At 38.0% G+C, this 13510-nt stretch overlaps 1 protein-coding gene and 1 non-coding gene across 3 annotated transcripts in view; one reads left to right on the top strand and one right to left on the bottom strand.

The window, feature by feature from the left end:
- The window catches only part of SUGCT (succinyl-CoA:glutarate-CoA transferase), a 712850-nt gene that overhangs the window by 13970 nt on the left and 685370 nt on the right, over window positions 1-13510 (top strand). For both annotated transcript variants that reach the window (XM_077864111.1, XM_077864112.1), the window contains exon 2: window positions 12763-12814. In XM_077864111.1, the coding sequence (XP_077720237.1) occupies window positions 12763-12814 (52 nt within the window). The remainder of the gene's footprint in view (window positions 1-12762; window positions 12815-13510) is intronic.
- Window positions 10355-10457, bottom strand: LOC144293521 (small nucleolar RNA U13). Its single transcript, XR_013360741.1, has one exon. It is a non-coding gene; the product is annotated as a small nucleolar RNA U13 (small nucleolar RNA).

Raw genomic sequence — 13510 nt, forward strand, 5'->3', positions numbered from 1 at the left:
GGAGGGCTCTTCTTGATTGTAGACTCATCAGGATGAATTTTGAAGTCAATTTATTAAATCTTTACCTTTCTTTCCCCTAGGGCCCACCCTTCTGAACAGTGTTTTCATGATGGCATTTAGTTTTGTTTCAAAGCTTCCCAGGGTGGTTGAGGGCTTCCTTGTTGAACTAGCATTGATCTTTTTCTTGCCACTTTATACAGTTAATTCTTGTTATTAGAAGTAGGTGTGTTCTATAAACCGAACACCTAATGAGTGAATACTGAACCATTGCCCCTAGGGGAAATATAAGATTAAGTTCCTGCAAGTCTTTGGTCACATATTTTTGACTACTGGTTAATACACAGAATACACATGTTGTTAAGTGTGTGTTTCTGTTTAAAGTCACCTTATTTAGTATAAATTGTTGTTTTATTAACATTGAACTCATGGCCATAGCATTATAGCATTATAACTTGAATAGTTATAGTCATGCCTGAACAAAGCTTTACTAAAACATGTGTTTTCTCTATGAGTCTCATCTTTGGGCCCCTGGGTGGCTCAGTCAGTTAAGTGTCTGCCTTGGGCTCAGGTCATGATCTTAGGTCCTGGGATCGAGTCCCTTGTTGGGCTCCCTGCTCAATGGGGAGTTTGCTTCTCCCTCCCCCTGTCCCTCCCCTTGCTTGTGCTCTCTCTCTCTCTTTCTCGAATGAATAAATAAAATCTTTAAAAAACAAGACTAATCTTAGTCTTCCTGCACTTAAGTACACCAGATAGCACTTCAGCACTACTCTTGGGGGCCATTTTAAGTGGTGAAATCACCAAAAAAAGAAAAAAAAAAAAAAAAGAAAAAGCACAGAAATGTGAAGATGTGACACTAAATGCACCACATATAAAGGACACTTGTTTGCATATGAGACCTGAACCTGGAAGGCCAGAGAATTGCCTACTTTGGCTTCGGCTGGAAACATGAACAATTTTTCTACATTCTGTGCATGTCCTAGAATGACTGCAGAAGCTCTGTAGTATTGACTTTGGAGTTAGCGAGTAGTTGAATTCTCAAATACAGAGTCTGCAAATAATGAGAAGAGAATGAAATTTCCCTTGGAATCTGCTGCTGTGTGTACAAATAATGAATCAGGGAAAGCTTCAGAGTGGCAATATTTATCAAAACATTGCAGGGGACAGTACAGCAAAATGATACTTCACCTGTTGCTTATGAATTTAACATGACTTATTTATTTTTTAATTTTTAAAAATCAAGGTTTTTACACATACTTCAGAACTGTAAGTTAATTATGAAAAACAGTAGCCTCTTATGTCTCTCTGCCCCCTTTTTTTCCTGAGACAATGAATTTCAGTTCTTTCAGCCATCTCATTGAGTTTTTACCTCCAGTTCTTCCTCTCTCTCTTTCGTCTTTTTTTTTTTATGATTTGTATTTATTTATTCATGAGAGACACAGAGAGAGTGGCAGACACAGGCAGAGGGAGAAGCAGGCTCCTTGCTGGGAGCCCGATGTGGGACTGGATCCCAGGACCCCCGGATCATGACCTGAGCTGAAAGCAGACGCTCAACCGCTGAGCCACTCAGGTGCCCCTTACCTCCAGATCTCTAACATGATTATAATGGTACTTCTTGATTCTGTTTTTAGGCATTATCTATAGTGATAAAGACTAGCTTTCTTTCACTACCATTCCCACAATTACACATAAATTTTCCATCTTACAAATAATAAAGTTTGCTAGATCAGTATTCAGTATATATATATATATATATGTATATATATATATATAGTTATGATTATATAGTTATTCTTCATATTTTGATTACATTGCTGCTCTCATACACCTTTTTGTTTTCCCTTGTGTTAATATTTGTCTGGCTTCTTCATTTACTTTCTCAGTATCTGTCCTTAATTCATTGCCAGCTGTACCATAAGTACAAATATTTCAGCTATTGTGTTAGTATTTTCTTTACTGTCATCTTGAGGATTCGTTTCATCCTTCTCCTTTAGATCCTCCATTTTTCTGACCCAGTATCTTCTTATTTCTTGTTCTGTTTTTGGTGGAGCATATCTTCTAGAAATAATTTTCACAAGCAAGGATGGGAAGGTAAAGTTTTTGAAAATTTGCATCATTGAAAATAGTCTTTTTCTACTCTCACACAAGATGCATGGCTTGACTGGGCTTAGAATTTAGAAGATAAATACATTTCCCTCTCAAAATTTTAAAAGTTTTTATTCCATTTTTATGCTTTAGTTTCCAGGACTATTGAGAATTTCAATGACATTCTGCGAGCCAATACTTTATATACGATGCTTTTTTCTCCCTAGAAAGTTTTCAGATCTTTTCGCAGAGAAGAAAATCTTAGTGTTCCAAATTCTTACATTAATGGATCTTGATATGTCTTTTAATATAGTTTTTACTTTTTAAAAATTTATACCATTTTGTAAATAAAATCTTTTATTTACTTTTTTATTGAATTATAGTTGAAACACAGGGTTACATTAGTTTCAAGTGTATAATATCATGGTGTGAGAACTCTATATATTATGCTATATTCACAAGTGTAGCTACCATCTGTCACCATACAATGCTATTAGAGCAACATTTACCATATTTTCTATGGTGTACCTTTCATTCCATGAATTATTCATTCTTGGTGTGTGTCTTTTTATTTTTATTAATGAAATTAATTAATTTTAAAATTTGAGTATATTTGATATAAAATACTACATTTATTTCAGATATACAATACAGTGATTTGACGAATCTGTCCATTGATGCTATGCTCATCACAAGTGTAGCTACCATGCAATGCTGTTAGGAGATCGTTGACTATATTCCCTGTGCTGTGCCTTTTATTCCCATGACTTATTCATTCCATAACTGGAAGCCCATGTCTCCAGCTCCCCTTTACTCATTTTGCCTATACTCCTACCCCTCTCCCCAATGGCACCCATCAGTTTGTATTTATTTATAGGTCCGATTCTGCTTTTGGTTTATAAATTAATTTGTTTTGTTTTTAAAATTTCACCTATGGGTGAAATCATATGTTATTTGTTTTTCTGTCTGACTTTTTCACTTAGCATAATACCCTGTAGGTTCATCCATGTTGTTGCAAAAGGCAAGGTTGCATCTTTTATTTTAAGACTGAGTAATATTCCATTTTGTGTGTGTGTGTGTATCACATCTTCTTTATTCATCTATTGATGGACAATTGGGTAGCCTCCATATCTTGGCTATTATAAATAATGCTGCAGTATATAGAGGGGTGCATATATCTTTTCAAAATGGTGTGTGTCTTTTTAAAATGTGTGCAGGGCATGCACAGAGCCCTTCAATCTGGAAATTCATGCCCTTTAGTTCTGTGAACTTTTTCTGAATTATTTGTTTATTAATGTCTCTCTTCTGTTTTTGTTGTTCACTCTTAGGCAAGCCTGTATTATCAGAATTCCTGGGCTGATCCTTTATTTTTCCTCCCTCTTCTCTATTTTTCACTTTTATTATTTCTTTTTGTTCTATTGTCTGGGTGATTTTTAAATTTAAAAGATTTTAAAGATTTTATTTATCTTTTTATTTTTTTATTTTAAAGATTTTAAAGATTATTTTTTTTATTAGAGAGAGAGTGTGAGTGTAGGGGAGGGGGATCAAAGGGAGAGAGAGAGAGGGAGTCCTCAAGCAGACTCCCCACTGAGCATGGAGCTCAAAGCGGGGCTGCATCCCAGGACTCTGAGATCATGACCTGAGCCAAAATCAAAAGTTGGCTGCATAATTGACTGAGCCACCCAGGTGCCTCATCATATTTTTATCTTTCTGCCTTTCTCTTACATTTTCATTCTTCCATCTTTTTGTAAAGTTTCAAGATCATATTTTTATTCTGTACATTTCTTTTACAAGTATCTTTTTCTGTTTTGTAAGTGCAAATTCTTCACGTTTCTGATAATATTGATAACATTTTTATGGAGGTAAATTTTGCATACAGTAAAATTCTTTTTTGTGTATAGTTCTGTGAGTTTGGACAAACATAGTCATGTAACCATCACCATAATTAAGGTATAGAACACTTCCCTTACCCCTCAAAATTTGCAGTCATTCCCTCTCTTCATCCCAAGTGTCTCCCAACTCTTATCTGTTTTCTATCTCTATCATTTGCTTTTTCCAGAATGTCATAATGATGGAATCATAATGGTAGTTTTTAAAAATATTCTTTTACCTGCTGTATATCTGTTTGCTCCGTGTTTCTTTTTCATGTTGGCTTTGGTCTCTTTCTTCTTGATACAGATTTTCCCTATATCTTACTGATTTTTTGGCTGTTCTGCACATGATAAGAGATGGATATTAAAAGAGCTGGTTGGAAACTGCATGCATGGGTAGAGCTTTGTTATGGACTGAATTGTGTCTCCCTAAATGCATATGTTGAAGTCCTAACCACATGTATCTCAGAATGTGGCTGTTTCTAGGGGTAAGTCCCCCTTAAAGAGAGAGTTTAAGTTAAAATGAGGCTGTTCTGGTTGGCCTTTCTGATTAGTGTCTTTATAAGAAGAGGTTAGGAGATATATCAGGGATATATTGCACAGAGGGATGACCATGTGAAGAGGCAGCAAGGAGGTGACCATCTACAAATGAAGGAAGGAGAGAAGCTTTGGGAGAAAGTAAACTTCCTGACATCTTGATCTTGAACGTCTAGACTCTAGACCTGTGAGAGAATAATTTCTGTTGTTTAAGGCCCTCAGTGAATGTTATTTTCTTCTGGCACCCCTAGCACACTAAAATAAGGCTTTGTGACTGATAAATTTCAATATAGGGTTATTTAGCTGGACCTTTATGTATAAATGACTACTATCAGTATTTTTAGTTATTTTCTCTTGGGTTGATAAAATTCTTGCGCAAAGAAGAATTTTCCAATAAAGCTATTTGACATGACAGCTAAAGAAGAAAGGGATTTTGAGGCTTATTAAGTGTAGAATATTTGCAGTAGCTATTTTGGGAAGAGATGGTTGTTGGACAGCAATGAATTTGAAGGTAGGCAACCTGATTTTATAGGGGATGAAACCGAAGCTTCTCCATCAGCTTGATGTTTATGTCTCAGTGTGTTAAGTAACAAGGATGGTAAGAGTGCTTGAAGCAATGATATGTAGACTCATTAAGGGAACTGAATTAAAATGGGCAAAAGTTTGAAGCAGATGTTTAGTAAAAAAGACATGATAACGGTCAATAAGCATATGAAAATGTGCTCCACATCACCTGTCATCATGGAAATACAAATCAAAACCACCACAAGTGTATTACCCAGTTTCTAAGATGGTTGCAGTGATCCTTACTTCCTCCTATACCCTTGTGTGAGTACACCTTAATGCTGCACCTGTTGGCTATGTGACTAATAGCATATGGCAGAAATGATAATATGTCACCTCTGAGATTTGGTTATAAAACACTGCAGCATCCCTGGTGGGCACCAAGAAATGCTACTTCCAATTGCTGCAATGAGACTACATAATATTTTTTACAACATTCCATTATGGCAATCTAGTAATGCGTTGTGGCAAAATGTGAGGACATTTTTTCCTCCTTTTTGTCATTTCTTTTCTTCCACAAACAGTTGTTGAGTTCTTACTACATACCAGGTGCTAGTATTTAATATTGGAAATACAGAATGAAAGTCTCTTTTCTCAAGAGTTTATCATCTGGTCAAGACTAACTAGTAAATCATAATTCAGAAAAATGCTCTTGACAGACTTGTTCAGGATGCTGTGGTGAGCACGTATACTTTCTAAGGGTGCTGACTCGTGAAAGATGAAAGGACTTGTCTAGGCAAGACAGGATAGAGGGTTGTTATTAGAGTCAGAGGAAAGAGCACATACAGTCACCTAGAAGTATGAGAGATTTGAAAGAAGTATGGCCAGTAAGACATTTCCATTTTTGCAGATTGAAATTGAAAAGGTGGACAGGAGTGAAACTGGTTTTAGTTTTAGGAGGAGCAATAGACTGTAAGCCTCATGAGGGAAAAGACCATGAGTAAATGGGTGAAAGAACAAGAAAGTGGCATAATGGGCTCTTCATTTTGGAAGATTACTCTTGAAGCAGTGTTGGGAATGGATTGGTGGGGACAGAGGTTAGGCAGAAATAGGTTAAGATGCTTTTGCAGGCAGTTGGGACAAGAAATGATGAAGGCTTGAATGGAGGCAGTACCAGGGCCCTGGGGAAGAATAGAGCAGATTCAACAGAAAATTGATGGCTGACTGAACATGGATAGTGAAGAGGAAGACATGTCTAGGAAGATCTTGGATTCTATTGTAGAGGGTTGATGATTCCATTAACTGAGATAGAGGGAAGAGAGGAATGAGAAACAGATACGATTGAAAAGATTGGACTGATTTACATTTTGAAAAATAATTCTGGGAGCATTATGGAGGGTGCATTTTCTTTTTCTTTTCTTATTTTTAAATGTAGACTCCATGCCCCCTGTGGAGTCCACTAAGGGATTTAAACTCAGGACCCTCAGATTAAGACCTGAGCTGAGATCAAGAGTTGGACACTCAACTGATTGAGCCACCCAGGTGCTCATATGGAGGGAATTTTGAAGAGAACCAAGATTGAAGCCTGGCAGCAGACTTAGTAGGGTGTTAGAGTAATTCAGGAGAGAGTTGATGGTGACCTGAGCTACCCTAGTGGCAGTGGGGATGAGAAGAGGAGTGAGCAAAGAGAGATTTTTGAGAAAGTATATGCAGTAAGTGGTTCTTCATTAAATTTAAGAGGTGCAAAAAGAGAGAGAGAGAGTTCAAGAATTATGTTTGGGTTTTTGACTTGGGTAACCAAGTGGTAACCATTTACTGAAGTAAGGAACACAGGAGTGAGGTTAGGGAGATGATAGAAGTGATACTGACAGTAGCTGACATTTATTGAGCACCATGGCTAAATGCTTAGAAGGCCATGTTTTGTTTAATTTTTTAGTGTCCTTATGAGATAGGTTCCAGTATTATCCCTGTTTTACTGATGGAGAAGTCAAGGTAGAACAAGGTCACAAGTTAGTAAATAGAGCAATTTGAATTCAGTGGTAGTTCTCTTAATCGTAATAGTAATTGTTTCAGTTTTCCCCAGTAGATCATGGAATACCTGAGGAGGAAGGGATATGATGCCTCACACCGTATCTTCATAGGATGATTAGCACACAGTAGGAACAAAGCTTTCACTCATGTCCTATCTCATGTACTGATTATACCCACTTGGCCCCAGCTCCAACTCACTCTCTTCTTAAAAATCTTCCCCAGAACTACTCACACAAACCCTGGGTTTGTGCCAGGGTTTACTGAATTAATTTGGTAATTTTGGAGAGCTGCCACATGTAATGTAAAGTATAATACTATTTGTAATTTATTTAAAATAGGCCTGTTAGCTGTCTTGTTAATGGAAATTTTTCCCTGATAATCTTTCTCCTGTCATTTTTCCTCAGCTTTCTCTCCTCTGATTTTCCTTTCCATTCTATCTGCTAAGCTTACCTATTCCTCCAAATGCCCATTCAGTTCTTTGGCAGAGCGTTTTCACTGTGTCTTTAACTGTGTCTTTTTCTTTTCTATTCTTTCTTTCTCTTTCTTTCTTTCTTTCTTTCTTTCTTTCTTTCTTTCTTTCTTTCTTTCTTTCTTTTTTTTTAGATTTACTTATTTATTTCAGAGAGAGAATGCATGAGACTGGGTGGAGGGGCAGAAGGAGAGAGAGAGAGAGAATCTCAAGTGGACTCTCCACTGACTGCAGTCTGACATGGGGCTCAGTCTTACCACCCTGAGCCGAAATCAAGAGTTGGACGCTTAACCAGCTGAGCCATCCAGGGACCCCTAACTGTGTCTTTTCCTGCCCTATTCAAGCCCTGTCTGGGTTAGAGAAAAATTAGCTATCTGACTTTGAAGATTCTGGTCCTTTTATTTATTTTAATTTTAAAAAATATTTTATTTATTTATTCATGAGAGATGGAGAGAGAGGCAGAGACATAGGCAGAAGGAGAATCAGGGCCCCTGCAGGAACCTGATGTGGGACTGGATCACGGGACTCCAGGATCACATCCTCGGCCGAAGGCAGATGCTTAACCGCTGAACCACCCAGGTGCCCTGATTCTGGTCTTTTAATGATTTTTATCAAGTTGGGCTGCTGTAATAGAATATTGCAGACTTACATACTTATATACTTATATACAACAGAAATGGTTTGGAGGCTAGAAATGTGAGATCAGAGTGCCAACATGTTTGGATTCTGGTGAGATCCTCTTCTGGGTTGAGGACTGCCAACTTCCTGCTGGCCCATATCTGGTGGAAAGGGGGCAAGGAAGTTCTCTGGGGCTCATTATATAAGGGCACTAATTCCATTGGTGGTTCCACCCTCATGACCTAATTACCTCCCAAAGGTCTCACTTCCTAATATTGTAACTTCAGGGATTAGGATTTCAGTTTATGAATTTTGCAGGGATGCAAACATTCAGCCCATTATAAGGATCATATGAATTATTAAGTATATGAGTTCCTCCCTCCTTCCCTCACCCTTTCCCAGTGTGACCGTTCAACTAATTCTTAGTGAATTCTGGCTGGAGATGCAAGACAGACAAGTCCTATCTTCACTGAGATTACATTTCAGTGGAAAAGACAGTAGTACAATAAATACGTAAACATATAATGTAATGTGAAGTAATGGTAAGTGTTAAAAGAAAACTAAAACATACTGAGATCCAGAGGGGTGTTGTTTGAGATAGGCCGATCAGGCAAGGTTTCTCTGAGAGTGTGGTGGTTGAGCAGAAATTTGACAGAAGTAAGCAAGACATGCAAATGTATGGAGGAAAAGAGTTCCAAGTCTAGAGAATAGTAAGTGCAAAAGTCCTGTCACATCTCGGATTATTAAGAAAGCAGATGTTGAGACAGTTGGAAGGACAAAGGATTTATTGAGGACTACCGCCTATGAAAGGGAAAGGAAGGAAATAGGGTTGGGCAGAGGAATATCAGACTTGCATGCACCTGTCAAATTCTTTGCCAGCTCAATGAGGAGTTCCAGAGCACTACACCAAGGAGAGCAGATACAAGATTCTGCACTGGGTAGAGGAAATGACCAGGCCTTTCTGCCCAACTTTGATCGGTCATTTGACCGGAGACTGTCCTGAGAACAGAGCACCCTCAGCTGAGGAAAGCTGAGGTGGACCTTGAAGAAACAAATACTGGAGTTATATGTTAACCATGCTTCTTGTAGGTTGGGCAGAAATTCCTTTCTTTGAAGGGGAATATGGGCGGTCTATCTCTGTTTCTGCCACAGGCTCTAAAACAGAAATATGCTCAGTGTGTTCAGGGAACTGCAAACAAGCTAATGTGCTGGAGAAGAGTGAGAGGGAGTGATAGGGGTCATGGCCAGAGAGGTAGCAGAGGGCCAGAGCGAGTAGGATCTGCGGCCTGTGGTAATAGGATGTTGGATTTCATTCTAAGTTTGGTAGAAAGCCATTAGAGGATTTGGAGCAGGGGAATGACATATGTTTTACATTTTGAAAGGACCACTCTGCCATAAGCTGTTGTATCTGTTTATCTATTGCTGTACAACAAACCACTTAAAACCTTACTGGTTTAAAACAACCGTGGCTTATTTTTTCTCAAAATTCTGTGAGTGTCCTGCTGGACTCACCTGAACTCACTCATGTGCCTGGGTCTAGGTATTTTCAGATGGCTTCACTCTCATGTCTGGACCTCACCTGAGATAGCTGCAGTGACTGGGATGGCTAAGCCTCCCTCCATTTGCTCTTTTTCATCTTCTGCTTCTTCATCTGATGGTAGAAGTGTTCCAAAAAGTCAAGCCCTACTGTGTAAGCACTTTTCCAGCCTCTGTGGGCATCAAGTTTGCTAATGTTCCCCTGGCTAAAGCAAAACAAATGTCTAAATCCAGAGTCACCATGGAAGGAGAATATACAAGGGTGTGGATATCTGGAAGTGTGATTCATGGAGGCCCTTGTTGTAACAATTTACCACATTAAACATTGTTTTAGTTACTTTCCCTTTTCTGATCCTCTGGTATAATTTGGTTTTCTATATAAGTAAGTATGTTTCCCAGAAAATAATGAACCAGTCACATAGATTTCACATATTTCCTAGGGCTGTGACAGCAATTTCTTACTGTAAAAGAATAAATTGTCTGATTTCAAGGAGAAAATGCCCATTATATGGACTTTAAATATTTCTCACTGGAGCCATGTAGCCTGGGGATCCTCCTACTTAAGAATTATTGTGTCACTGTGATCCTTCTCAAGATTATTGGTGTATGTGGAAATGTGTGACTTATGTAACTCTTGTTCTTAACCCACTGGTGATGGAGCTGCATTGAGATTTTTATTTATTTTTTATTTTTATTTTTTTTTTCACGTCAGACGGGTAATGTGCCACATCGTAACAAGGTTGGAGGGAGGCACATGTCACACAACGGTGTGAACACCCAATCATCACGCTTATGAACTACAAAAAGATCCTGCATTGAGATTTTTAAAACCCACTGGTGATGGAGCTGCATTATTTTTTTTAAAAAATGTGTTGAACTGAGGAAGTCTCATTCGTTGCTGGTAGGAATGCAAAATGGTACGGCTACTTTGGAAGATGGAGTGAAAACTAAACATACTCTTACCACACCATTCAGTAATTGACACTCTTGATAGTTACCCAGATGAGTTGAAAACTTGTGTCCTCACAGAACCCGGTACACATTTTAGCAACTTTCTTTAGAACTGCCAACCTTGGAAGCAACCAAGATGTCCCTTAGTTACATGGATGGATAAATAACCTGGTATATCGAGGTAATGGGGTATTATTCAACACTGAGAAGAAATGATCTGTCGAGCCACAGAGGAAACTTAAATGCATATTACCAAGTGAAAGAAGCCAATCTGAAAAGGCTACCTTTTGTAGTATGTAGTAGGTAGTATGATTCTAACTATGTGACATTCTGGAAGAGGCAAATTGTGGATGCAGTAAAAAGATTGGTTTCTGGGAATTTGAGGAGAGGAGGGGATGAATAGACCACAGAGGACTTTTTGGGCATGAAACTACTCTGTATATAATAATGTTTGCTACCTGCCAGTCTGCAGTTGTTGAAACTCATAACACGTACAAGACCAAGGGTGAACTCTAAATTATGTGATCCTGAGGTATCAGTGTAGCTTCATCAGTTGTAGCAAATGTATCACTCTGGTGAGGGATATTTAAAACACAGAAGGTCGGGATCCCTGGGTGGCACAGCGGTTTAGCGCCTGCCTTTGGCCCAGGGCCCGATCCTGGAGACCCGGGATCGAATCCCACGTTGGGCTCCCGGTGCATGGAGCCTGCTTCTCCCTCTGTCCAAATCCAAAACTGCTCTAAAAAATAATCTATTTTAAAAATGTACTGAACCAGTAGTTCATTTTTTTTCCTCATAAATTCAGCTTAATCTCAATCGTCATTATCTAAACTTTGTAAGCCATTTGGCAAGAATTTGACCTTGTGACTTAATGTTGAATACTTTCAGTGAATTAGTGATATAATTATTGACCTATCTTCTTATTTTTATAGCTGGCAAATGGAGAGAAAAAGGAAATAAACATATAATTGTAAATTGTTTAATAAACTTCAAAATTCATACTTTCTCCCTTTTTTTTAAAAAAAGATTTTATTTATTTATTCATGAGAGACACAGAGAGAGGCAGAGACATAGGCAGAGGGAGAAGCAGTCCTGATATGGGACTCGATTCCAGGACCCAGGATCATGCCCTGAGCCAAAAGCACTCAACCACTGAGCCACCCAGGTGCCCCTCCCTGTCTTTTCTTTTTTTTTTTTTTTTTTACGTTTTTGTTTATTTATTTGAGACAGAGAGAGAGAGAGGGAGAGAAAGAACAAGCAGGGGAGGGGGTCAGAGGGAGTGTGAGAAACAGACTTTATTGAGCAGAGAGCCCAACCTGGGGTTCGATCCCAGGACCTTGAGATCATGACCTGGGTTGAAGGCAGATGCTTAACCCATTGGGCCTCCCAGGTGCCCTTTTTCTTCTTGTCTTAAATGTAGCACAGATACGTGGAGGCCTTTGTTGTTCCGTTTTTGTTATTAATACTTTTTAGTTGTTTAGTTCACTTTTTATTTATTTATGTTTTAAAGACTTAATTTTTTTATAGCAGTTCTAGTTTTTTTTTTTTTAAAGATTTTATTTATTCATGAAAGACCCAGAGAGAGAGAGAGAGAGAGAGAGAGAGACAGGCAGAGGGAGAAGCAGGCTCCCTGCAGGGATCCCAATGCAGTACTCTATCCTAGAACCTCGGATCAGGAATGTAGACACTTAACCACTGAGGCACTCAGGTGTTCCCAGTTCCAGGTTTATAGCAAAATTGAGAGGAAAGTATAGAGATTTCCCATCTATCCCTTGCCTGTATGCATCCCCCCTTATCAGTATCCTTCTACCAGAGTGGCATGTTTGTTATAATTTGTTATAACCTACAGTAACACAGTGCCCTAAAAATCCTAAAAATCACCCTATACATTCCTCCTCCTCCACTTTCATTTTTCATTAGACAAACTATCTTAAGTGTAGCTGTGGACTTTATTAATTGGATATTAGCTATTGTAATTTTTACAGAGTGACTTAAGTGGGTCAGGTCAAGGTTTCTGTATTACATATAAAGAGAAATATTGTGAAGGAAAACATATATTTTTCGTAGTAATACAGATTACTTAAAACAATATGAAGCATTCTGCATTCTTTCTTCCGAAAATTAGTAATCAGTGCTCTTCAAATATTTTCTGTGTTTTGCCAGATACTGACAATATGAAGCCACTGGAGGGTATAAAAATTCTGGACATGACAAGGTTAGTGTTGGTTTATTTATGTTTTGGTGATTGAATTTTTCTGTTCTTTAAAAAAAAGTTATTTTTTTGGATTATAATGCTTACACTCAAAGTTTTAGAAAGGTCAACAAAAAAGGAAAAAGTTTTATAATTTCATCACTCTAAGAGGCAATTAGTGTAATATTTGTGCATTTTTCCCAATCTACATTTTATATTTAATCAAAAAAATTTAGAACCATATTGAAATTACAGTTTTACCCACATTTAAAAGATAATGTAGTATTTTGAGTATTTTTCCATGTCTTTCAAAATTCAAGAAAAATGTAAGATGATCTTTTATTATATAGGTGTCACATAATTACTCATCTCCCAGTATTCACCATTATAAGTTAGGTTTCCTTGTACGTAAATCTTTGCCTCAGGAAATCTTAGGATTTCTTCCATAGTATAGAATTCTGGAAGTGCATCAAAGGGAATATACTTTTTATTTTATTTATTTTTTTTAAAAAGATTTTATTTATTTATTCATGACAGACAGAGAGAGAGGCAGAGACATAGAGGGAGAAGCAGGCTCCCTGCAGGGAGCCCGATGTGGGACTTGATCCTGGACTCCGGGATCACTCCCTGAGCCAAAGGCAGACACTCAACCGTTGAGCCACCCAGGCATCCCAGGAATATACTTTTTAAAAGCTCTTAATACATAAGGCCAAATTACTG

The sequence above is a fragment of the Canis aureus genome, chromosome 21, assembly GCF_053574225.1.
Source record: "Canis aureus isolate CA01 chromosome 21, VMU_Caureus_v.1.0, whole genome shotgun sequence".
NCBI classification, from domain to species: domain Eukaryota; kingdom Metazoa; phylum Chordata; class Mammalia; order Carnivora; family Canidae; genus Canis; species Canis aureus.